General features: G+C 35.8%; 3 protein-coding genes across 8 annotated transcripts in view; all 3 read left to right on the top strand.

The window, feature by feature from the left end:
* LOC143187539 (uncharacterized) overlaps nt 1-9,764 on the top strand; it is a 70,324-nt gene extending 60,560 nt beyond the window's left edge. The window contains exons 3-7 of the mRNA XM_076391767.1: nt 6,162-6,239; nt 7,107-7,288; nt 7,880-8,078; nt 8,643-8,749; nt 9,544-9,764. Coding sequence (XP_076247882.1) covers nt 6,162-6,239; nt 7,107-7,288; nt 7,880-8,078; nt 8,643-8,749; nt 9,544-9,669 — 692 coding nt within the window. The 3' untranslated portion in view covers nt 9,670-9,764. The remainder of the gene's footprint in view (nt 1-6,161; nt 6,240-7,106; nt 7,289-7,879; nt 8,079-8,642; nt 8,750-9,543) is intronic.
* A 6,855-nt stretch (nt 9,765-16,619) lies between these two features.
* Nucleotides 16,620-20,413, top strand: LOC143188216 (dnaJ homolog subfamily C member 8). The gene is made up of 6 exons (XM_076392349.1): nt 16,620-16,697; nt 17,051-17,209; nt 17,277-17,343; nt 17,406-17,500; nt 17,568-17,707; nt 17,771-20,413. Exons 1-6 carry the CDS (start codon nt 16,620-16,622, stop codon nt 18,003-18,005), a joined length of 774 nt encoding a protein of 257 aa, XP_076248464.1. The 3' UTR covers nt 18,006-20,413.
* A 2,684-nt stretch (nt 20,414-23,097) lies between these two features.
* The window catches only part of LOC143188497 (uncharacterized), a 40,431-nt gene continuing 35,795 nt past the window's right edge, over nt 23,098-27,733 (top strand). For all 6 annotated transcript variants that reach the window (XM_076392801.1, XM_076392798.1, XM_076392800.1 and 3 more), the window contains exon 1: nt 23,098-23,233. In XM_076392801.1, coding sequence (XP_076248916.1) covers nt 23,175-23,233 — 59 coding nt within the window. In that variant the 5' untranslated portion in view covers nt 23,098-23,174. The remainder of the gene's footprint in view (nt 23,234-27,733) is intronic.

Raw genomic sequence — 27,733 nt, 5'->3', positions numbered from 1 at the left:
AGCACGCCTTTTTCGAAGGGAAACTTTCCATGAAAACGCTCGGAGCTTTCTATCGACTGGACGCTGATGGTTTTTTTCGTTCTTTTTCCTATTTCCACGCCGCGACGCGGTCTTTTTCATTCTCCTCTGTGTGCACATGTGTGTACCTACACGCAGATGTGCTCCTATATATGGACTGTTTCCGGTTTACGTTAAAATATACCTAGGTGTGACAGGACAAAAGACTTGAAATAGAAGAAAAAATATTTTATAGCAAAATATTCTTGACGACCTTTTTATGGGAATAAAAATAAAAATGGGCGATTAATTTTTATTTTCTGCAATCTAGTTTTAATTGAATTTCAAGCCTTTAAAAACAGTGCTAAATTATATATCGATAGAAAACTTATGTTTTGTAAGCTAAATATGTGGGCGTATTCTGTACCTAATTATTGAAAAACTATTTAAGAAGACTAACCTGAAGGGGATCATAGAAATGCTTCTCTAAAACTATTTTGAGGGAAGCTAAACCAAAGGACAGCATAGTTCGAATTTTCCTGCATAAGCCTGTACTTTCGGAAATCCCTTTGCCTGGGAGAATTTCACGGTACTACGATAGTTGAGTCACGTATGTAGAAGAAAATAGGAGCTGCTTGTTGTTACGTCAAAATTATTTGTCTTCCGAATTTCATTCAAATTCTAAGAATTTTCTATTTTATATATTCTTTATTTTACTAGCTGCATTTATATTTAACTTGCACCTCATTATTTGTCCAAACATTAAAGGTACAATCTCCTTCATTATATTTCATTATTTCTAGGTAGGTAACATTTTAATACTACAGACCAAATGAATTCGCATTATTTAAAACACGGTTGTACAGAATTCACCACAAGATAATACCGAATGCCACGTCGACGTAACATTGTTTCTGCTTAGGTGGTTATTGTAAGTGCAACTTGCATATTAACAACACAGAACAATAGTGTCAGCAGGAATATTTTAGCTCGTTGCCTTCAAATAAAAAGAGCTAGTGGAATAAAATGCATTTGCTTCTTTTAACATCCTGAAAGCAGGCTCCACGTTCTGTCTATTGCAATCTCTCCGCTGCCATAAGTTGCAAAATAATTGCAGGGCTACAATATTACAAAGTAGAAAAATTGCAGTCTTAACTATAATTTCGCCTCGTTCATAAGATAACGTCGTTTCAGAAATGTTTGAACACAAATGAGAATCATCAGAATAGTGCTCAGATTGTGATCGACAAATCGTGGCAAAGTTGCACGAAATTCTACCACGAAGTAATTGGTGACCACGATAGTCGGCTGGTTTTCGTGGCTCCGTGCAGGTGCAGCAATTAGACACATGATGCACATAGCGATTCGTTCCTGTTCGGTCTGGCACTTATACGGATCGTATGAAAGCCGCAGAATTGTGGTCGATACGTTTGATCTGTGCGGCGGGATCTGACGGTCCGCCACGCAGCCGTATTCAAACCACTCGACCCACACCTCGATGCTTTCAATAAAAAGCACAGTTTACTGATTTTCAAAGCTGCACGCTGCCCGGAAATAACGTTTGCACTTCACAATGTCGGACAAAAGCTCGTAGATTCTGCTACACGACATATTTTTTTCTGTCTTTCGCCGACAGTGTTCACGCTCGTTGAATCACAAACACTTTGTGTTATGTCCTATTACTATTTAAATATGAGGCCTCTGTCGCCATAAACTGTTTCGTTTCGTTGGAATATTCTCTGAAGTCCTAGTGATTTTTTATTAGCTTGTAAATTATCATGTGTCTTCTAAGTAACAAAATTTTGCTTTTTTCTTTAGAAAATATCAGTGATATAAACAAAAATCTTATGTCTTTAGACGCAGTTCTGCCTTACAGTGCAAGTAGTTTTGTCTCGTGTATGGTCAGCCAAGGTGAAGTGCAAGAGTTCTTTTATTTAGATGGCCAAGATGTAACTAGTTTCTCAATCAGAGTACACTAAGGGAAGATAAGTTGGTAATATTATCACTAAAACAGGTACATATTTGTGATCCTAGAGTGTGTTAAAGGAGTATAGATTTTGTTGCATTTTAATTACTTTTAGAAATAGATGAAGCTTTATTTTCTTTAGAAATGAAACAGAGAATACTTAGAAAATTATACAATAATACCACCAATCAAAGTTTGCTCAACAGTTATTTTCTACTTTATACCTCACACGTATTTTCGACGAGAAAAGAAACAGACTTGTGGAACTATGAAAAATTTCCGTCCAAGTATGATTTCAAAACTTTCCTCATGCCTTCCTTTTCTCAAACAGTTCTAAGCCGAGATAATCTAGCTGTGAGAAGCTGTAGCTTCTGAAGAAGTGCTCAGCGATAAAGCACTTTTTCTGTTTTTTCAGGTATGAAAGAAGACCTAATGAAATTGAGGTCGATAAGGCCATCATAAGGAGTTCTTTGTGTGACGAGGCTCTGGTCATTTTAATCTTACTTCGATCACCTTAGATCTTCCACGTCCCTTGGAAACTTTCGACATATTTTTATAGCTGAAACAACCTTTCTTAAATATGCCAAGGCTAAAGAATGTGGCCACATCAAGCAAAAGAAAAGGCAGGAGTTGCCAGAAGTATTTGCTTGCAGACATTCCCTATCTGAAGGTATGCAAGTTGGCCAGACATTAAAGTGTAATAAGATAAGAGCATTCAGCGACAAATGACCGTGGAAACTGCGCTTATTCGTTACAAGTTTCGCAGTTATGGGGGAAATAACAAGAGGATGGCGCGACCTACGGTCGTGGCTCTCTGTAACCGAGGTTGAAGCTTCAGAGGTCGGGCGACCCTCTTACGAGCATTTTTAACGATTGCTCTGACCCATTCCTGTTACGACTATTAGGGCGAAGGCCTGGAAAATTGCGTTCGTCGTGGAAAAATGGGGTGCTCTGGTACATTTTGTTTCTCTCAGATTATTATCCCTCTGGGAAAGTTACCGCAACCATTTTTTGTCGTTGGAAGATAAGCATCTAACGTTTGTATCAAACTTTGGATTTTTATCGTATCAAAAGAAGTTTCGAGACAAATTTCAGTCACTGTTTCTGCCCTACATCGATTGTCCAGCGAAATTTGGTTTAATGGATTGCCTTGTATATTAAATCAATTTCCGCTTGTTCGAATTTCAATTCCACTGTTGAATGAGCCGGATACCGATAGTTATCGAAAACAGGCGAACAAACATTTACACGGAAGATGAATTTTACATTCATTTCGTATCACGCCTGTTTTGCATATGGTTAGACAAGAGACATCGAGTGCGCTGAAACCGCCGAGGGTTCGTGAGAGGATAATCCGTGCATATGTGAGTAACATTTCCCTTGAGAGGAGTTCGGTTATAATGGAAATTAGATACAACGAATCCTTCGCGAAAATGCTTTGATCTTGTCTTTTCACGTTTAGTGCATTACTCATTATGTAATAATATCTTAAGTACTTTATAGTTCACAGGGTGAGAGATTCATAAATGTAAAACCTTTAGTAATTTGGTGAACTATTTGCTATTCAAAGTGCTCCATTTAGTTGGGTACAAACTTTAAGTACACTTTTCAAATTATTAGATTCCTCGTTGACATTAAGTATTAAAGTACTCTCTGCTGTGGTTGAGTTCTGAGTGTTCTCGAGTATACATTTTGATCAAGGATCAAGGATGTGAAGTGTGAATTTGCTGGAAGTAATCAGCATAAACGCGTTTCCTTCGTAGCCCATGAAACGAGCAGCAAATTCGCTTGTTGCGTTTTGGCAGCTGGCCCATCAAAGAAAATGAAACTTCTATAGACATTACGAGTTCTAGAGAGTATTACATACTTCTGTAAAGTATATCTATAAAAGAAACATTGAGAAATTTACAGAGTGTAAAGTTTTACAAAAAAAAGGAGATTTATCTTTTTTCAAAGACCATTCTGGCATAATCCACATTTTACTGCGAATATTCTCATAAATTCTAAGTGACTGGAAAAGTATAGTGCTTCGTCACCTCCACATAAATATTATCGCAGCGTTGGTATCTTTCACTTTCCAATTTTCGCCTGAAACAAGTTCCTCTTTGTACCCTTATTTCCCGAAGGTATATATCAAGTAAAGAGAGTACGGCGTCGAAGATGGGAAAACCACGTTGAAGCGCTCTGCTGAATTTCAATATGTCCAAACTCTCGAAGTCACGACACGGGACAAATTCCGGATGACATGGCTCCGACGATTTCGTGATGGGACAGCGTAACGCCAATGTACAGACGTCGTACCTCAAAATGTCTGCTTGTATCTACGTAACTTCCTTCAGAGTGGTCTCTTCGTAGGAATCAAAACCACAGAAGCATTAGATAAGACGCGAGCCAGAGGTCAACGTCATACTGAAGCGTTCGATTTAATTTCGAAGATGTAGAGAGTGTTCCAAGTTTTTGTTCAGAGTATGTGAAGAGGCTACATATTTTTAAAAAATGCAGATATTTAAGCAAACCTGATTGGCTGATATCAAAATAGGAGAACATGACGAAATATGGACCGAAATATTTTTAGTGCTCCGTGTGCTCTGATAGTATTTAGATTTAAATCAAACATCGATTTGTCTAAAATGACAAATTTCCAATATCAGAGTGTGTGATTTCCAATTTAAATTGAGAACACTCGGATTTTGACCATAGAATAATTTTCATAATCATAATTTAAATTGGAATAATTCAATCTGAAATATCATTTCAATATTTGATATCAATTTCTGTACATTAGAGATGCTGTTTAAACTGTTTTCGTGATCTATCGCCTTCACAGTTTGAATGATTAAATTAAAAATTCAAATTTCTTCATTTCTTCGTTTCTTCGTTTCTTCATTTCTTCATTTCTTCGTTTCTTCGTTTCTTCATTTCTTCATTTCTTCATTTCTTCATTTCTTCATATCTTCTGATAACTCCCAGCGTGTTTATAAATTAGCTTAAGTGAGGGCAGTATTTGCTTCGAGTTAATTAAAATCTCTTAAGGAAAAATAATCATAGTAGATAACTACCATAAAATCATCCTCTATACGAGAGCTGCGTTCAGTGTGGTTGTACTTGCAAGTTTGCGGAGCATTTCCAGGCTGGCAGCTGGCCAAGTACATGAAAGCAAATCATATTTTTCTAACGAAGCTAGATAACGCTCTTTTCCTGGTAAATGCGACCGCAGATTGACTGTGTAAACAGGCTCAGCCAATAGAATCCCATTTGAAACTGAACTCCTGTAGAACTTTATACCTACTAATAACGCATATAGATAATCATCGATAGAAGCTATACTTATTTTTACGTATATTTCAAAATTTTTCGTCGATATGAACATCTTATGAAGAAAAGAAATGCTCTCTTATATGTCTAACTTCCTGAAGGAAATCCTTGATACGTATTCCAGTCGTAAAATCGGGTTGGAGTTATTTCAAAAAGTTCTGCAACTCGGTTTAAACGGATATATCTGTGAAATTTTAACTGCACTCACGTAAATGCTCTTCGGTCGTAGACGCACGCTATTACGTTATACGATCTCGTCTTTCTTTGATCGCGTTCCATTTGCAATATTGCATTCGACAACGATGGGGTACCTTTAAAAGTAATCTTTCTCACTTTCTGACATATTCGAAGACATTGCTACCTTGTCCTTTGTTTAAGCCAGCTTCTTTCAGCCTTTATTTTTTTAATAAATAAATAAAAGAGATAAGTCTTAGATATACAATAAGATGGTAATACGTGTAACAATGTCGTTTTTACAAAAGTCACAGAGATATTATGGACACATGGTTATTCAGGTGGAAAGCTTCGAGCATTTTGAAAGCCCACTTCAGCAGTCTTAAGAACAATTCTATGTTTTACGACTAAAAAGCTTTATTCGCCCTTCCACGCTGTCGCATTTTATGTCAGCCAACATTGGTATCTACCGGCACATATTTCCGCTTTTGACGAGAACGTTTACCTTCCGGAAATATGTGCCAATACCTTCAGGATTTCTCCTGCTATGCTTTTACTTTTTAGTCTACAAACAGTAGACAAACTGTGTCTTTCCGTAGAATGATAGTAAACTTGGAATTATTCTTGAATGAGTCGTAAAACACTATTATTAAACACATATTTTTGGTGAAGAGATGATGTTATAGAATTTTTAATTTCTCTGTTATAGGGGGCACAAATCTCATGGGCAAATTCACACAAAGTGTCAGGAGAATCGTCCAGGATGTAAAAGACGAAGGGACATCAAGTAAGTTTTTTTCTTTTTTTAATCAAAATAATTTGCAAGCTGACCTAAAATAGCTTATTTCTAAATATTGGTATACTATTCCTAAAGATTAAAATTAACTTTCCTGAATTTAGGTACATAGAATCTTTCACAAAATTACCTCTCGAAATGTGAAGCACTTTGCCATTCATTCACGAAAGTGTTTTCTTGAATGTCGGGTCTTCGAAGCACGTACTTGTTGGTTGAATCGTAATAGCAAGGAATAGGGATGAAGATGGTTGTACCAACAATTGGAAATAAGCTATTGGCTCTGCGCCAAATAGTGGGTAGTTAGCCTCATGAATGGAATTGAAGCAGAAGCTCTTACTCCCAGTTGGTTGACCTTCACAATACTTACTACGTATACTTGAAATGACCACAAACTTTTTTTTATACCGCAGCTTGATTTTTTAATTTTTTCTCTTTGTATCAAATATTATTACGCGCCATGGGAATAGCAGAGGACACCCTTTAATTAAAACTAGGAACGAATTCTCGGTGACGTAGCAGCAACATTAACTTCCCCATTAAACTGTACACGGTACGCCTCAAAGCAATAATGTTATCAAGCCAGGTGGTGAATGGACAATGCGCGTGTTTGCTCGCGCATGTACGTAGAGATTGCAATGCTTATTAAGTTGGAGGCTCGCCAGATGATACGCTTGGAGATGTTTGAAATAATGACAGCACTCGTTGTCGGATATAACGAGCTTTCAAATTATCCATTAGAATAAAACCAAATTAAGAATAAAATGAAAGATGGAAGGCGGCGATAAAAAATTGTGCGGTTTTATGAAAACGTATCAATTTATTTTACTCTTCTGATCGTTATTATTTCTATCACTGCAGGCGGACAAAGCAAAGAAGAAGCTATCGAAACGAACGAAAGACTAAGAATCGTAAGGATACGCCTGGATGGAAGCTACGAGATCGCTAAAGGTGCCCTAGTTGAACTCATGTACAAGTATACCAACAGTAAGCAAGTCCGCAATGTGTTTCAACGCTACAACCTCTTAAAGCTTATGATTAAGGTAATTACGATTCCATATTAATATTTAGAAAAAACTGAATGAGGTTCCCCTTCAATTTTCATATGCACTGGTTGCTTCTCTCGAGAAAATCTCTACGGGCCAAGCTCACTTTTTAATGAGTTTTTATCAGTTCATAAAACTCGCAAACAGAATACCAATACCTCGGTTTGGGGGCATATTGCCAATAGTTTAGAAAATACCAATAATTAAGCTTTCACTTCACATTCCTAAACCTTCAAATAAAAATTAAAAGCCCACTTTCACTGAAAGAATAGCTGTTGCATTGGTCGCGAGGTTCTTGACCTCAGAATTAGTAGATTAAGTCCGTCCTAAGACAGACAAGTCCAATAGCGTCATATAACCGTCTCCTAAGACACATGCTACATCACTCAGAGCAGTCAGGAGCTTCCCGAATAAAAGACGCAGGTTCTTTTGTCACGGTTCGTTTCGTGGATAGTGTCACTGCGAATGCCCGTACATAGAGGACCATCTCCGACACTAATTCTCTCCCTGTCCATTCGTCTTGCACTTGTTCTGTTTCGTCTGGACTCGGCAGACGTGTACAGTGTGTCTGCGGTTTTACCTTTCCAGGAAGTGATTAAGTTAGAGACCCAATACTGGACGCTGGTAGATATACCGAAGCAGGAAAAACAGGAAACGGTGCCTGCCTTCGTCCTGCGTGCCTGTTCCATCATGGAAAAGACCCACAAAAGCGGGGAGGGCGTGAAAACCTCGGCTCGGCTGGCGGAGGTGGCCGAGACCAAAAGGGAGCGTATCGAGAGACTTGAAAGTGAGTTGAAATTATGGTGGAAATTTCGTGTAGTGGAAACGAAAGTTAAGGTAGCTTAGAAATATTGCACTTTGCTGCTGGGTGTTGTTAAATATTTTTTATTAGTGAGAGAGACAAAGCGGTATGTCTGGAAATAAGAAGAAATGAATTTTAATTTATTCTTGGGGTACTGCAAATTATTGCTGTTTCGTTTATCAAAGTGGGTGCATAGGGAACGAAGCAAAGGAATAACAAGGGAATCTTGGGGAATAGTATTCAATGTTTGCAAAAATGCAGAGGATCAAATTTCAGCAAATAGTGATATCTATTCTCCTCACATGAAAGAACAGTCTCGTTATATAAAGTGCGCGAAAAGACACGGTTCGATAGATGTCTTGTCGCTTGGAAAGTTTCCAGCCATGAATAATATATTACCTTCTATCATACATACTCAATACAGACAAAAAGAGATGAGTTCCAGTATTACAGTAACATTGTCATTCAATTTCATTGTATGTTTTCCAGATCTATACACATATATCTATAACAATAATTGTACTATCTTATTTCTTTTACTATATCTAGGTATGACAACAGCCCAAATCGAAGCAGAAAACACGCAGATGACTAATGATTTGTATAGACTGCTGAAAAAATATACGGGACTCAGAAATCTCATCCGAGATTTGAAGGTATTTATATTCAACTAGAATAATATCTACGCTCTCTATCCATACAGAAAGATCTCTTCCCTTTTTCCTATTTTTAACGCCAGAAAGGATTACCATAAGGAGACACTCGATAGAATGAAATAGTCGCTATTTACACTATCTGAGAGCTTATGCCCGAAGCGAAAAGTACATACCTTACAGACATAGAGGGTCACACAGTATTATCAAAGAGGATTCAAGTGATCAATGTCCAAGCATCCACGAGGCGAGCTTTGTGTCTGCCTCGACTTAACCCGTTTTATTCCCAACAATGGCGCCCCAGCATCGGCAGAAAAAGTCGCAGTGAATCATCTATATCAGATACAAAAATTCGCGAATGTTTTGGAACGGAGATATTTAGGTCATCAAGAGAAAAAAAGAAGAGGAAAAAGAAATGCATATACGTATACGTATTCCGCTATGCATGCTACGAGTCGTGCACTGTAATCCATCAGCTGCGACTTTTTCGGCTGGGATTTATTCGCGTTGTTTTTTCGGTCGACTTCTTTCTCAATGCTTTACTTTGAAAAAAAAACGATGTATGATGACTTTTTCTGGCATCCAGCGCAAACGTATAGCTAAAACATTATTTTCTTACTGTTGGAAGAAACATACGCAAAAATCTTTTGATTCAAAACTATTAACTATTTGAAAAATTAGATATATTATTTCTTTTCTCATAAAGGCAAATAAACTATGCAATTTTTTGCATATAGAAGGCTTCAAATAATTAAACTTGTCGTCCATAAAATTAATTAATGTTCTGTCTGTTGTAGGAGGAGTACAACAGTTCAAAGGTGTATCCAATCTTTCCGCGTTACCCGATTCTGAAGGATATGATAAAGGACATAATGCACAACCCAGACTACATGGAGGTTTGTCACGAGGTGGACCAAGCATAGCGGCCAGACCCCCTCCATCGTTCGCCACGTATGACTTTGTAAAAGCCTATTTACAAGAGGTGTTAGCGTGGTCGCCGGTGAAGGGGGTGAAGAGAAGAAACCAAGCTTAAAGGGGGCGCTCTTTTCTAGGGTGTTGAATCACCGCGATTTTGGTAAATTCATTTCACATTTGAATGTGTGTAGAGACACCTACATATCTGTTTATTAGCCTTTAATCGAAATAATTTATCCAGTTGCCTAATTAAGTTCTGCGGATGGAAATCTATGAGAAATAATTACTAGAAGTTTCTTACACCTAATTTAATCTTGGTTTAATAATGGGACAATTTATCGTAAGACGAATAGGCGTACTTAAAACGGCAATGTGTTGTAATATTGTTGAACAGAGGAATAAGGGGTAGATTTTATGGGGATATTTATGATTAAGGAGAGGATTTTCTAGGAATTCTTCATATGTTGGGATGAATCTATGAGTCTGAAATTTTTGTTATTTGGTGGCGAACGGAACAATTTGAATCTCGTGCAAAAAAGTAGTCTCACAAAAAATAGACAAAGTAAAGGATGCTATTTCTAAAAACAATGAAAATTTGAAGAACATTAATTAATGAAATGTTACTCAAAGGAAACACCAAACAGCAGATGAAGCAAGCCCAACATAAAAGAAACCTAGTCGATCACCTTAGTTTCTGATCTCGATCGGAATAGCCGCTTGCACGTTGAAACACAAAATACAATGTTACACCGAGGCGTTGCACATAAACGCATCGTGTGAAGTTTTTATTAAGGCAATTGATATCGCTCTCGTAAAACTGAAGGAACTCGAAAACCTTAGACACGTAAGATATACTTCCCTTCCACGTCGAGTATGTGTGCGTGAGTAAACTATATGTATGTGTGTGTTTGTGAAGATAAAAGTTATCAAAGGAGCTAATTGTAAAAAGCGATATTCCGCTTGTCGTTACTCGATTCCCATCGACGTCGTCTAAACATCGTGAATCTATAATAATTTATTGCGCAAGGGAAACATCCCTTCACCTACGAACAGGACAAAAAGTAGCAGAAATGACGTATCTATCATGCACTAGGTACTAGGTTCATATTCATATTTCCCACATTATTCACACCATTGAAGAGCTTTTGCTTCCTATTCCAGAAATTGTTAAATTTCATTCACAATATCTATAATAGGCGACAGGATATCGTCTGTCGGCAATGTGTCGACCTTTTGGTTGACTTATACTACTTATCTGGACAGTTTTAGACTCTTTTCTTCCTTTTATCAGACTTTTACTGACTATGAATGATTTTAGTACAGCTAAGCTTGTTTTATGTTCCAATTACTTCTCTTAAATGTTTGATAATTCAATAATAAAGTTTATATATATGTGGGCCATTTATCGGAGGATAAAAATCTTAGCAGGCTAAAGATTAAAAAAGAATGGAATAAATATTTTTATCTCGCGCAAAAAGCAGTCCAATATACACGAGCTTCTTTACACGTCTATCAGAAAACTTTCACACAGGTATTTGTGCATTCATCTGCACATCTTCACCTACAAGTATACATACACCTACATTACATGAATATTGAAATGACGTTAAGCATAGATCACGTAGGATAACCATTACGCATTAAGACGAAAAATTGTATATCTACGTGTTAATTTGATATGATGAACATATCGTCATTGTCATGTTTGCCTATATTCTATGAAGATAAAACTACATGTATACATACATTAACAACTGTCCACACGTATCTAAGTATTGCCTTAGATTGTTTGGATGTACGTGAAAAGTGTGTTTTCCAAAAGTACTTGCAAAATGCTATAGTTGTACATGCCATTAATCAAACTCGTATCCTCTTCGTGTGACGTATGTAAATAAGGTGCATTTCACTTCGTAGTGTTCTGCTCTGACACGTTATCATTTTTAATACACACTAAAATAAGGGAATACACTTTTTCCCTTATGTCATTAAAAGTTTTTAATTGGTCCTCAGCAAATTTGACAACAAATACAAATAGTTGCAAAATATAGTGAATAATAATGTTAAAACTAGATATTTAATTTTACTGTTCATAGTCTACACAATTACATATTAAATCAAAGTTTATAATTATATAAAAATGTTGATTTGAAGATGCACTAAGTGACACAAATTGCATTTCATTCAAATTCATCACCAAAAGTCGTACATCAGTAACTTTTAATTAGACAAATACATAGGGAATAATCAATGTTCGCGTAACATTTCGGAAACCAACTATTTTTCGCGAAAATATTTATTTTTATTATATGCTATTGTGATATCGATTTTGATTTCTAACAAGACACTCGGCAGCCTTTGAAAAATCTATTGCGCGTTTTATCGGATAAGATCTAGTCGTAAAGATACAAAATAATCTACCACGTAAGTAATTGTTAAGAAAGAAATGGCTGATAGCTCGAAATCAAAATGCAACATGTAATGCACGACATACATTGGGTCGCTGAGATAATCCACTTTTCAAATGCGGATCCTTCTCAATGTGTGACGGCGCCATAGTGACCTACACTCCGTTCCCTTGTACCTTTACACTACTCTTGTACTCCAATTAAGACACTTTACACTAAACAGCGAACCAAATATATGAAATAATCATATACATGTTTTTCACAAAAATGCTGGGTACAGGTATATATAAATAAAAAATAAAATAAATAATTGAGGCGTTTAGATACAGGCTCCTGACGATTAATACTGAGAAAGTAATTTGTACTATGATAATATATGATACATTTACAAATTGATATATTGAAATGACTCGAAGTACCTATATAAAAATAAAATCAATTTTTACATGGGACAATTGAATTTTGGGAATAATAATTTCTATCCAATGGATGAATTTTGGTTAATTGATATAATAATGAAATACTATTGTATGACAGTGAAGAATGAGCTTACGCGGGCAGTGCATAGATTTTCATGAATTACATGATAATTTTACATTTTTATATACATTTTTCGAAGTTACGATGAACACAATTTAAAAAGTGGAAATTTGAAGAATCGAAATTATCAGAGGGAAATTTTTTATCTGCATCCAGCAAATCTACATACAAACACCCACCATACCTGATTGTTTAGAATAGGGCTTTTGTCGTAAATATTTATCCTACTCTATAAGATGTGCACATAAGAAAACGTACCATATCTAAACAAATGTTATGACACAGAGAACAACACTATTGCTTGATCAATAATTGCAATTTATTTTCTACAAATATTTTGTAAATTTTTTTTGTCTGACACGCAGAAACTATTTGCCATGAACCGAGGGAATCTTTAAATAATCAAACATTTAAGTATATTCACTAGAAATCAAAAAATCAGTTATTAAAAATATTTAAAAATCAAAATTCAAGTCAAAATAAAATGTGAAAGGCTCGAGGGTTATTTTATAACATTTTCATGAAAAGACCAAAATTGTTTTTTTAAATTCAGAAGTCAAGTGGTCAAATTGTATTTACGATAACTATAGACTATACAAGAAAAAAAATATTTACAATTAACTTAGGATAATTCAGTCGCAAAGCCACGGTTGATATTTTTTATGCAAACAATACTTTCTTAGACCAATTATCGTACTAATGTAAGGAAACTTAAGATATAGCTGTAAAGCAAAACGAGTAAAGCTATACTCAGATGCAATGTCTTTGAATTGATGAATATAGCAAGTGTGCTCGCCTTTTTAATAAAACTAGGAGAGTGCCAAATAGAGTTTGGAAGTTTATACGTGTGTGCAAGGACAAATATATACATATATATAGCGTTATACAAAAGCATATATTTGTGAATGTTTCTGTAAAATTTTTATATAGTGTGTTATCTATAATATTGTCGATAGTACTTCATTTTGCTGGACTGATTATTATTTATTGAAGTAAGGTTTCAATGATAGATACTTTATAGTTTGAAGAAAGGAATTTCTAGCTTATAAAATGAATTTTTTTATTCTATGTGTAATAAAAAAGGTTTTACTTTAAAAGTATATTAAATAACATCCATTATAATTTCTATAAAATAGAGCGTGTCTTGAAAATGAAATGTCAATCCAGTAAAGTGAGCTATTTATTAAAATAAGCGTAATTATGATGAACGTATACAGATGTCAGATATGAGAGATCTACCTAATGTGTTTACAGAGCGTGTATATGCTAACTATAATTACTGTGTTGATGTAATATCAGAACATATAACATTTAATGGTGCTTTGGTTTCTCGAAAAGTATCATCAAGGCAGGTCATTAAAAATACAATATTTCTATACCCATAAGTATCACCCCCACAACACACTGTGGTGGTCTAAGTTCGCACTAAGTTTGCACTGTTACAACTAAAACTCCCCCACATTCTAAACCTAACAATACATTCGTAGTGTAAAGATAATTTGTAAGAGCAAGCCAAAAAAATTGATTCACTTTAAAATAAGTTTTTTACGAAAATCGGCCCAGTAATAGAAAATTTCATACGCTTTGTATCACACGACGAAACACTGAATTCACATATGAAGAAAATCGGCAGAGTGGAAGTGGCGTACGGAGATCAATTATGAAATCAAAGGACCATTACCCACTGATTGCATAAGTGTACAATAATAAGAATAATCGATCAGCCAGAAAACAACCTTACGGCTTGCAGCAGGACTTAATTTTTGAATCTTCGTATCAAGCTCTCGATAAGTGTATTTGCTCGCCAATGGAAATTCGACCAATCTGTATGTCTATACCTATTAATTGTACGCTACATGTCTAAATGACTTTCCTTCTAAAAATCAGATACATATATTCGCTTTTATAACGATAAGCTTTGGGTGCATATCGATAAGTTACATAGATGTACATTTTTACGGAGAAAAAAAAATATATATATTTTGACAGAAACTTCGTGAAGAACTTCGTGGAAATCTTGAAGACCTTCGCACGAATCGCGAAAAAACGCAACATCTGTCTTCAAGCAAACAATTTCATAAAGAAAATCTGAGTACCTTCGTAATATTTCCTGACGTAGCGCGCAATGCACGATGTTGGACATTTCTGATCCCAAAGTGCAGACAATTTGGGATCACTGTTCATTGAAAATTTGCAAAGAGATGGAAGATAAAGATTTTCTAATTTCGTAATGGTTCGCGCGAATTTCTAGACATTTGTTTCCTTGCTCATGATTGTAGAAAGAAATGATTTCTTTTACTTGGTATTAGAGTACCAATTTATAGCAAGAAGTATCTAGGTACTGTTAGCACAGCCAGCTTTGTGTACTTTATTGTAAAATGTGCGGTTTAATAAATAGGAAAGGGTATTAACAAATTGTTTGCTTTGGTAAATGAAACAGAGGAATATGTAGATTAATAAAAAGAACAGTCCAAAATTTTAGTTCAGACTTAGACTTGTAATTTATTAAACGCGCACGTTTCAAAATGAATAAAAATGACGAAAGGATTATCGCCATTTATCGCTGGTTTGTGTAGAATTTCTTATCTAGTCAAGTATGATAAAATAAGAAGTGTTAAGCTGTTGTGATGTCTGTGTGTTCGTTGCGGTAGAGCCGTGAGATCAGATCTGTCTAGAAATGTATAATGTATAGCTATATTATAATCTATTATATATTATATAATTTCAATTTTTTTTATTTCATACTTCGAAATTGAAAATGATTTTTCTAGTGCGGTATAGATATAGAGTAATGCGTATTTTAACAAATTACACACTTCGTACACATTCACCCCTAAAATGTGAATATAATTTTCAATGTTCTTTCATTTTTTTCTAGTGAAAGACCCCAATGATAATTGTACAAATTGCATTAAATGTTAAACAAACGCTAAGCTCGAAGTGAGCAACATACACACCCCTCGTGGAAGAATATTAATATTCTGACTGTTTCATATTCAGCTAACATTTTTGATGTTTTAATAGCTGCTTCGTTAAAAAAAATAGAATCTTAACAAGCATGTGTACTACTGCTCATCTCTTGAATTCATTTTACTTCTTCCAAATAGTTCAAAATATCGAAATACAATTGCCACGATAAAAAGACTTTACAATTTCATTTTTAGAGAACGTATTGTCATTGCTTTCTCATAATAGGCGAAGCTAGAAATTTCTCGATGTTCTGTGCGATGAATTGTTCAAGTAGCGACGAGAATGTTAAGATTCCATGCAAAAAAAGTAGAGAATAAATAAGACGCCAATCAACGTCGACATAAATGAACCCATTAGTTTGCAATAGGTGTTACTATATAGTTAAAAGATGAACATGACGTATGTTAGTAAGCAAGGGAAATGTTAACAAGAAAACTGTGTGTTTGTAATCGCGTTAAACAGACTGCCCCCCGACCCTCCTCCACCCTCATAGTGTACATCCAAAGTAACGCGTCTATGTATGGAACCAGTGTTCAATAGTAAAGATTAGTCATTAGACATCATGCTAGATTAGTGAAACGTAACATATGCTAGATGTTATAGTGTCGTGCTAGTGTTTCCACCCTCTCCTTTACGCCTTCTATGTTCCCCGATGGAAAGATAGTCAGTAGTCTATGTGTACAATCCTAGACTAGTTTAAAAAGCTAGATTATAGTTCATTAATTTGAAGGAAGACGTTTCTGCTACGGTTGTAAATTGAATGTACGATCTTGATTTCACCTAATACATCTTTGTTACAGCTAATAAATCTTTACTTGTTTATTGGTTGTTAAGCTTTGTTAATAAAATAATATAAAATTTTAAATGACTGTGTGTTAAATTTTACTACACCTAGCTCTACTTTTATTTAATTTAGTCGTAAAATACTTGTGTAAACTATATAATATTTAACTATATATTTACATAAACACTGTACAAAACAGAGTATAAATAAACACTAATAGGTGGCGCTACTGTCGATAAGAAAGTTAGTAACAATCAAGATGGCTGCTACCAACTCGGATGCATCGAGTGATAGTACAACAAAGAAAGAGAACGAATTCAATGAATTTTATTCAGAAGTATGTAATTATTTCGACTGATGTCGTATCGTTACAACATTCTCCTGCGCGCATCCATTTCTGTATAAATTTTTGATTATATAACAGTGAATGCACACTGTACATTTTAAAGGTTAATAAACGTCAATTTGTATGCAATAAGTGAAGGCAATAAATACATTTTTAAAGATCCTACATACGTGACAATTATTCCTCATTCAATAAGTAATTTCTGACATCGTCAAAGTGATGTAAACAAAATTCTTTACCGATAAAAACCCGAGTTAAAAATAAACCTAACCCTCAATGAATCTACGCGCGCTCTAAACAAATAGTTGTTTTCTTTAACTTCAGACGACTCTGCTTTTGTTTAGGTGAAAGAAATCGAAAAGAGGGATTCGGTATTAACTCCTAAACAACAGATCGACAGATTACTTCGACCTGGGTCATCATACTTCAATTTAAATCCATTCGAAGTGTTGCAAGTTGATCCATCTACTACCATAGATGAAATCAAGAAGAAATACCGACGTGTAAGTGCACAACCATTCATCTAATCATTGAAATTATATATACTACTCAATTACTTTCAAATTGTAGATGTCAATTCTTGTTCATCCAGACAAGAATCAAGATGATGCAGACCGTGCCCAACAAGCATTTGAAAGTAAGTAATGATATTTTTCTTTATATATAGATAAACTCTGACGGTTGTTTTACTTTTCACAGTTGTTAATAAGGCATGGAAAACGTTGGAAAATGAAGAAACTAGGTCAAAATGCATGGATGTCATCGAAGAGGCTAAAGCCCGTACTGATCACATGGTATGAATGAAACCGCATTCAATAAGCGTGTCTCAAGGAATATTTATTATATTACAAAATTTGCCAGATTGCAGAGAAGAAAAAGAAACTGAAAAAAGAAGGAAAAGCAGAAGGTGCAGCAATGCTAGAAGAAGAAACTGACGAAGGTTATAGACATGCCATTTGGGTTATGACAATGAAACTCTTTGCTGATATGGAGCGAAGAAGGTAAGTAGAAGTTGAATAAAAAATTGTACTTATGGTTAATGAATTCCTTAATCATTTTTCTAGGAGGGAGTTAGCTACCAGAGATGCAGAACAACGTAAAAGAAAACGAGAAGAAGAATTATCTGCAGAAGCGCAAGCTGCGTTAGAACGTGAATGGCAAAAGAATTTCGAAGAATCACGACAATCACGAGTCGACAGTTGGAAAGCTTTTCAATCCGGTAGTAGTGCTACGAAACAAAAGAAAGCAAAGAAGTTAAAAGCATTTAGGCCACCTAAAACGAAAGCCGAATCGCGATAATTATAAAATTCTTGTTCCTGATGCCTGGCATAGATTTTTTCATTCAACACAGTTTTATATTTCTTGCAAAAGAAAACTAGTTTGAATAGCGTGTTCTCACAGTATAACATCAAATTATTGAATTCATTAAAAACAATCGAAATTGCTTTCATCTTAAATGTACTCAATAATTCAAACTATTGTGATTCAGAGTTAGTTGAGAATACGTGATCAGGTATCAAAATGAAGAGTACGGTGTAAACGGAGTGACAGTGAAGTTCATCAGCGAGGAGTGAAAATGAATAATGTATGTATCTTTCAAGAGTAATTTGTATGGTTGTTGAATGTATATGTATGCATGTGTGCGCGTACATAGTTGTGATACATTTACATGGCCTGGATTAAGTTAGTGTTAAATATACAATCCCAATGTGACGAATTATTTGGAAATTGTACGTATAATAATGATCAGTATGTATGCAAATTAAGGTAATTTATATTTATAGCATACATTACTGCATAATAAATGTCAATTGTACGATACACAGGGTGATTCTTAATAAAGTGATAAATACAAGTATTAATCCAATTGAAGGATAAGAATATAACCAGAGAAAATGAAGCTGGCAAAATTTAAAAATAGTATAAGTTTAAAATTATTTTTTCATAATGCAATATCTAATCTGTACATATATTTGTTTAAAATACAGGTATGTAACACGTCTTCTAATATAAAACTACCCTAATCACTTTATGAAGATCACCCTCTACTCATGTACCTCATACTCTCGCGTTAAGTACGTAATTGATTGAAACAATGTAAAAAGAACATCATTTATGAACTTATGTCTTTCAAAATTTCTGTGAAAAATTAAATATAACGTCACTCTGTATATGTCAAAAAAAATTTGACATTGACACATTGAATAATATATACTTGTACGAAGTATATAACGGTCATTGTATAACGTTCTGATATGTACTTGTTATTCTATTCTAATTGTAAGATTTACAGCTGTATTTTATACTCACATGATGCAGACGAAATCACCTTGTCTTTTAAATTTCTTTCTTGCGCCAACGTTTCACTTTTCACTTATTAATAACTAATTTATTTCTACAGTTTAACGAACGACTTGCAGTTTCCAACGGAACGCATCAGTTATACTAGGATATGAAATCTGTAACTGATTGGCGGCAAATTTGAACCCGCGTATCCTACATTTGAATATATTTAAATTTTATTAACGTATATTGCATTCAAAACACGTATACCAATTTTTAAAATTTTATTTTATATAGCAAAGAAATATTGTAACTACAATTATATTTATCTAACTTTTTTAACTGTTATTAGAGTAACTTAACGGGCCATGTAGTCATGACTTCCGGTTATTAATGGCTGATCGCATACGAAATGTTGCATCTCGACGTGTACTTGGTCCAATCGTAATTTGTAAGATTAAATTGTAAGGAGAGGAATTTCTAAGACGTAGGTGTTCTTATTGCAAGCCACTTTGAATAACGTTACTAACATATGAAAGTCAATGTTGTACAAGTGCCGATAAGAGCGAACGTATGAAGAATGTACGTGTAAAAGATCAAAACGCAAGCGGAACATTTTTATTACGAACAAATTAAACAGAGTGAGTGACTGTATGAAATCTAACCTAATTTTTAGCTTTTTTGTTCTATTTTCTTGTTCGCAAATCAAATGTGGGGTTTCCTACGATGCCATGATTTTGAATACCGATGCACACGACAGCGCAATTATTAATAATCGGTTTCAATAATACGGAATAATGCATTAAACAGTACACACTGAAAAAATGCCTCATTTATTTATGATACATGCAATACAATTTTAAATAACAGGAAAAAAGATTATTAGCTTAAATTTTTTATTTGTGTATAGGAAATTTGTTTGTATTATGTAACAAATTAGATTATAGATACATTATAATAGATAGAATTTTTTCATTTTTTTAACATTTGTTATATATTAATTTTTGATTTTCATTCATCTACACACACATCGAACACACGTGTACATCGTAATACTACCTAACAAAACGTAAATATCTTTCCGTGTTTGTATACTAAAGCATCAACAGTCAATGATAATTTGTATTGTTCTTTATTTGGTTTGACCATTCATTATTAATGTATCCATTTTATAAGTTATGACGTCCATGGGATATAAGATGTAAATATAATACGTATCCGATTCATGATTAAGAGCGTCCATAACTTAACTTCAATTAAGCTCTGTGAAAAACGTCCACATTTATATGATGAATTTATTTAAATGTGAACTATTTTCAATTCATTCACGTGAGATTTTTGGAAGAAATAAATTTGAAATAACTGAACTGAAATGGCGCGAAATTTAATTTTTAATTTCGTTTGTTACGTAAATTTCGCGCAAATATTAGGTGCAAACTTATTAAAAGAAATAATAATACCTTTTTTTTCTAATAATCCCAGAGTTTTACATTATTTCTAACTATATTAATATTTTTTAGGTGAAAAGAGTTATTGAAGTAACATGCAAGATGCACAACTGCACTGTAAGTAACTTTAGATTACTACTATCTAACAATTGATCATTTTTTCTTAATATTATGCTATCTCACGATTACAATTACTTATTACCTACATGCACAAATTGCGATACTTAAAACTTTGAAACTAAACATTTAATTCAGATGTTTGTTGCTATAGTACTTTTCGAAGTTGCAGTACTAATCATGAGTTACAGTCAAACGTATTTTACGTGACTGTGCACTTCCATCCGGAGTGTGCACGTGAATCGCATAAAAAATCAATTAACTCAAACTATACGTACGTAGTCGAGAAATTTCAATTTAATTAGATATAGACATATAGTACATAAAATTCGTTGAAGTATTCATTTATTGACTTAATTAGCCTTAGTCTATTTTAAACAAGTTTTATACTAATTTATGTTAATGAATCATAATTTATACAGTAATGATAAATGGTCGTTTTATAACACAGAATCAGTGAGAATATTAATTTTGCATTTATTACATGCGCATGTGCAAGTCAAGTGTACAAAGTACACCTCATGCGCAACAGGTAGAAGTGCATTCTCGTACTTTCAAATTTTCAGTTCGATCCAATAAGTAATCGGTTCTTGTCCGTGTAAACAACCTTTCTCGTTTAATCTAATCTTAAAAAACGTGACAGCAAAATTTCAGTGCAACAAAATGATGCATACAACTTCAATTCAAAGGAATACGTAGTGAAAACCAGCTGATAAATAGTTTTGAAACTTTCTAAAGAATAGAAAAAATTAATAATTGTTTTATGTTATCATTAAGTTTTTAACAAAGTTAAATGGATGGATATTAAGTAAAAATGAAAGTAAAATGAAGTCTATAAAAAACAGAATTACAAATCTGAAACAAATAAGTACTTCATTTTATTCTTACCAGTTTACACTTAGAAACAAATAATCATCCAAGTTACCAAAAAAAGAAAAAGATAAACCATATCAACTTCGTATTCTGCACATCGCGATGCGTTCTCCTGAAAAGGGCTCTGCGTCCGAGTAGCTGATCTGCATATATACATAACAAGCAAGTTTTTACCGTTGCATGTGTGCACAGGTGAGGGAATGTACCTGTACACACTCATGCACGAGGTCAGGATAAATATCAATGTATAAAAGAATCGACACATTAACGAGAGGAAACCGTTTCTCCTTACAGTGTCAATCACACAGTCGAAAAAGTGTTATATCTACGTACACGACCTCACAGAAAGACTCCTTCGTTCACACAGCCCACAAACACTCCTCAAACATATACGTATGAACCGTTACACAGATGGAAACAGGATATCAGTGTGCACAGGTAGACGAAAATACGTCGGAATGCACACATACACAAGCACACCATCGCGAAGGGTCCCACAGTTGATCGTGAACCTACCTGTACGTATACATACCTGGAAGGAACACATTGTCACAATCCTACGCAGACGAAGGACCAAGAACCTACTCATCGTGTTGACATCAACAAGAGAGAAAAGGAAAAGGTCCTATCACCCACTCTTTCTAAGTCAAAGACAGCGGCACGCAGGCATCGACACAGCCAGTTAAAATTTACGCGCGAGACAGTATGCAAATGAAGGGGACACCATCTACCTGAGCCAGCGTGCGTACGTAGAACAGACACGTGTGTTCGTCCCAACACAATCAAGACCCCTCAACGCTACATACCTGCACACACACCTCGAGGAACCTGTTCAACACAGTCGCCAGTCAGAGATAAATATCCGTACGTGTAGAAATCGTCAGTCACGCACAGTGGAAAAACTGTGGTGCTGGAGTGAGTACAGTTGTCGCAGTTAATCGTGGTCATAAAATCAGACAAACAGTGAAATAAAATAAAATTCCCATTTTTAGGTACCGAGAAAAATGGAGTAACCGAAATATTAGGAGACAAGAATTTTAGCCTCTTAAAGCTCCACTGTTAATTATTATTATCCATCTACATTATACAGCACCTATACTACCACGCTACATTATTTCTATAGAGACTACATACAGCCAAAAGCTAGCGGTGTGTCGCATTTAATGGCATCCCCGTCTGGGTTAGTGTGAGTGCGCGCAGGTAAAAGGCACGCGTTTCATCCGCAGACGGACGAGCGTCTACGAAAGCGGCAACCGGTACACACTGTCGAAAGAAAAATGCTGGTGTGCGTGCGTCTGCACAGGTAGAAGGAAGAGAGAACAGCGGCAACAGAGGCAAAGGTGCGGCGTGACCGCCGCGACAGTGAACACGAGACTGCAGTGAGTCGACCGCTGCCGTGCGTCGCTCTTCATCGCTTTTCGATCGAACCCGATCCAATCGTGGATCGTGGAAAATCCGTAGATCCGCGACCGGTTGCGCGGCCCAGCGATTCCGCGTAGATCGCCGCCAACACGCCACTCTCGCGTGGTACCGCGGTTGGCAGTGCTGTGTAGCCTTGACGGGCGCCAACCAACCTGGACACGAGCTTAACCTGCACGAGTTGCACGCGTTCACACGTGGATCTCCCAGTGCGCGGCATCGTGGATTCGAAACCGTGGAGAAGATCCTCGAGCGAAGAATGGACGGAGTAGCGGCTCCGATATGTGACCTGTGATCGAGTGTCAACAGTGCTGCCTGGTGGAGCACCATGTCGACGACAGACGTGTTTCGCATCGCGCAACAGGGATCGGCCGAAGAGGAGCAAGGGTAACGGATAGCAATTGTAACCAGGGTATACTGTGTCCCTGAAATATGGTGACTTCGTATAAACAGCGGGAGTGGTTTTGGAGTAGACAGGCGAAGCGCCTAGGAAGGACTCAGGAGCAGTGCTAGGTCTTTGGATCGCTGGAACAGCTCTGTTCGTAATGAGAACTCGTGAATCCTGAAGACTGAGAAAGTAGATGTGGTCAAATGAGGTACAGACCTGGACCAACTAGCGAAGAACACATTCAGTGACTTGTAACCATAAGAGAATCGCAGAGCACGCCACTTGAGTGGACTCCCTAAGTCACTATATTTCGAGGAGGCAGTATACTTTGGATATCTTTGAGTAGCTTGATCTAGATCTTCGTGTGAACCAAAAAGAGTGATTTTCATTGAGAAAAGGAGTGCCTGTGTTATCATGGATGCAGTATAAGTGACTGTTCTGGAAGAGAACTGTTTCAGTTGTTTTTATTTATGCATTGCTTGAGTGCGGTCTCAGGATCGCTTGGAAGAGGGAGCTGTGAGTTTGAATGCTTCGAGGCATGGCCAATGGAATGTTGTATGTCTAGGAATGTCATTTGGTCGGTAGTCCCTCTGTGCGGAGTTCAACGAGCGTTTGGAGTTTTATGTAAAACCAATGGCGCGCTCGTCGTGAATTCCTTGTTTCCGTTACTTCGGATGATCGACCTCCCTCGAAGGATAAATACCTGGACGTGATTCGAGGGGCATTGGGTCGAGCCGTATTTACACCTAGTACCTCACGACACTTTACAGTTTATCAAAACGATTTGCGTTATATTTTCTACGCAGCCTCGAGGCTATAAACCTCGAGGCGCAGCGAGTGGCTGTCGAATACTGAATCGTCGGGAATAAGACGTTCGCGAGAAACCTGTTTTAACGATATCCAGAACTTTATACATACCAGCTGAGCACGCTGAAACCCGGTAGAATAGCTGTTCGGAATTTATAATATATATTTCGAGTAATTACATTAACAGGTTGTAGCTAGGAACTTTCACGTTTGAGTAGTAGCTGAAGTATTTCTGATCGGCTGAAACGAACAGTTCCTGGTATCGTAATATCTGGGATGCATAGCAAAGGTTTTATCGCGAAGCTTGAAGAGAGTGCGGTCTTATTTTTTACTAGCAATGCCTTCCTGGCGCCAACGAGTGTATAATTAGACAAATGCTTAGATGATATACGTACAGGTTTTAATGTTACTCTGCCATACAATCTAACTGGTGTTATAGTTACTGTAATTATGCCTGATACTCTATTTCTATTCTACCTTCACTTTTATTGTTCAAGCTAATTGTACAGACAATTTAGGCCAGCTGTTTCGAAATACTTAGGATCATCATCGTTTTAGGATTACCTTATAGAACATGCTATGTATTTATACTGCAAACGGTAAGCGGAAGTCGAGGAATTTTTCTGAGTAGTACAGATTTAGAAAATGGTTGCTGGATCGAAATCGACCTCGTGTTAAGTAGCTGTACAGGTGGTCAACGATTAGAAACGCGAAAAACTTCCATATAGAGGCACTAGTACGATATTAGTCATATTTCACGACGGTCTTTCTCCCTCCCTCTCTCTCTCAATGTCAATGACTGCTCCTTCAGGGTTAGCTGTGACCCTCCGTGCGAACGAGAGTCTCGTCTTTCTGTATGTCGTAGCATATAGTCGGAGTCGAGTGGAATGGCGCTTTCACACGGAGTATAAGGAACCCGTGATATTTATATACATGTATATACAGCTCGAAGCTAGAGTCCAAGTTTCCAAGTGCATAGAATAAATTTAAATAGGTGGATAGTAAAAGAGATGGAGTTGCTCAACGCGTGAACAGGTGTCCAGAAGCGGGTGTCCTGGTTTCTGCGATTGGGAATATATAATGTGACAAGAATTTGAGAATAATTTATTTATACCATGGAAATAGTTTTAATAGTCGTAATTAATTTAATTTCGATCCAGTCAGTCTACAATTTCGTAAAAAAGTTCTATGTGCCTCATTTTTTCTTCAGAGCTTTGTGATACCTATCCATAACTCAATCAAGCTTGGAAACGTTATCGAGACCAGTCTGAGTTGCATACGACTTTCACTGAAAATTATCTACATGCAAATATCCAAAGTTCTTGGTGATTAGAATGGTACACTTTGGTAAATATTGGTCTTAAGTGACTGATGAAATTTTCTGGTGAACAGAAGAAACTACAGTTCAATACAAGACATTTAACAATTAATTATACTTGCGAAATCTCCACACTCGAGCTTGAGTAAGCTCGAAGTAATACTTGGAAGAACAAACCTTAAACCTTAAGGTTGACTAACGGGACAGCCGACGTTCATACATACCTATACGGGGATCGCCGTTGCAATTTCTGTGACCCGCAATAAACATATCTTTGGCATGATAATGGAGAAAACTATAACTTTGTGCTACTTTATCTCTGTTCAACATGCTGGTCATGGCTCACTTTTGCAAGCTTTAAATGCACTTTGTTACTATTTTCCAATTTAGCCTATTCGAAAAATTAGCTTGACATTAAAATAGTCTATATTGAGATCAAAAGTATTTATTAATAATTCTGTTTATTTAGAATGCAAAATATAGACAGGAACAGTGTAACATTGGAAGTAGATGAAATGATCTGTATGATAATTTGATTTTCTCTTTTACTCACAGTCAGAAGTCTAAATTACGTGAAATTACCCGTGTAATGGACTAATTTTCGTGTACATATCAGATAAAAATGTCAGGTGAATGAAGAATATCGTAGACAACATCGTCCACACGATGATTTCACGTTTCACGAAGCGCAGACTAGGCTACGTGGAAATTTATTGAATAATACGAAGTGCAATGGTTACTCGTCTCTTATTATGTACCTAATAATTAATTATTTTAATGATGGGAAAGCTATTGTTCGACGTTGCGTGAAGCCTAAATGACAGAGCGCAGTCGCGAGTGCAGCTTTGAACATAAGGCACGCTTGCCCGCGTTTTCCGCTTTACTTTTTGTGTTAATCTGTTGAAAAGTTGCCATCCATTTTATTGTCCTGTACTTTCTCGACACTGAAAGGGGTCATACTATTATTTGAAATTAGACATCGACATCCAGATAGTTTTAGTTTTAAAAAATTGAGCAGAAGTTCTAAAAACATTCATAAAACAGTGGCTTTACTACTGATCTATTTATAGATCATTGCCAACCATGACTAGTTCCCCTGCAGATTACGTTTGACTACCAATAAATTGTTTGTAATTCATAGGATGCAAGATAGCACGATGGAAGTAACATGCGCGTTGTAGATTGTTCTCATTCACTGCATCAACATGGTGACATCAAAAAATTGAGAGAGACGATAGCGTCACGGAATTATTTCGCGATATAAATTATTGAGACACCAATAGATAGAGATACAATTACGTGATCTCGATCATAGATTAGAGTCAACACTGCTTGGTACATGCTAACAAAGATATTTTTAATTGCGGTGAATAATGCGGCTGGCGCCAGAGTGATCATATACAGGGTGGCTTTTAATTAATTCTTAATAATTCGTGTTTAATTCTAAAGGATTTCATATATTCAACATTTTAAAATACTTATTTCTACAGTATTTTATCATTCCACTGGAGGCATTGTACGATAAAAATATTTTTAGCTTAAGTGTTCTGAAATAATGTGGGTCACGTTAATTTTCTGATAATATGCTACAATTTTCATACTAGTAACTTGTAGTAGCTTTCAAGAATTCAATGACTGAAAATCATATCCAACATCAAATGACCTCAAAACTTCAGAATCAAAACATTATTTCGTTCGAATTGTACATTGTTTATCAACACATACAGATAATCATAACACTTAGTTTTCAAGATATTAATAATTACATGCCATTAGAAGTCACCTTATGCAAGCATCGCATTAAACTGTTGTGTAATTAACAACAATTATCTGAATATAAGTTATGGCATCGTGAGTCTACAGGAATTTGATGGTACACGCATATCCTTTGCATGAAATCATGTAATATTTCACTTGGAAACGTGGGAAGTCCCCATATGAACGACCTAACATGGTCGCAGGAAGGACGAAGAAAGAAAGAAGAAGGAAGTGAATCGCGAAAAGATGAAACTTTGTATGAAGATTACCACATATTATCCAGGTCGAGGACTTTCAGTCTGAACAATTCTCCAGTTTAACCTTTAATTATAATAGAAGCAATAAAATTGCGAAGAAAATGGAGAGCTAAAAATAGAACTCGCCGATGATACCATTTCCATTCCATCACAATCGACTTTGCCCGAAGGAAGGAAATTATTGATGATCTGACTCACTACGATTGCACCGAGGAAGAGACAAAGCCAGATCACAAAATTATGAAACGTTTAGCGTCAGTATGATGTTAAGTCTCACGATAACGAGTCGTGAATCACATTATTTGAAGTACAAACAGAAAGAAATGCAGAAGTCGAACAGTCTTTCCCGATAATTTCAT

Source organism: Calliopsis andreniformis, chromosome 2 (assembly GCF_051401765.1).
Source record: "Calliopsis andreniformis isolate RMS-2024a chromosome 2, iyCalAndr_principal, whole genome shotgun sequence".
NCBI classification, from domain to species: domain Eukaryota; kingdom Metazoa; phylum Arthropoda; class Insecta; order Hymenoptera; family Andrenidae; genus Calliopsis; species Calliopsis andreniformis.
Note: the sequence above shows the minus strand (reverse complement) of the source record. Positions and strands in the feature narration are given on the sequence as shown.

What these genes read in the sequence shown, in the direction of transcription:
- LOC143188216 (XM_076392349.1), top strand. Translation starts at nt 16,620, where the DNA reads ATGGCTGCTACCAACTCGGATGCATCGAGTGATAGTACAACAAAGAAA. An exon ending in TCAAGAAGAAATACCGACGT is followed by an intron (nt 17,210 to 17,276) that starts GTAAGTGCACAA and finishes TTCAAATTGTAG; the next exon opens with ATGTCAATTCTTGTTCATCC. An exon ending in GCTGATATGGAGCGAAGAAG is followed by an intron (nt 17,708 to 17,770) that starts GTAAGTAGAAGT and finishes TCATTTTTCTAG; the next exon opens with GAGGGAGTTAGCTACCAGAG.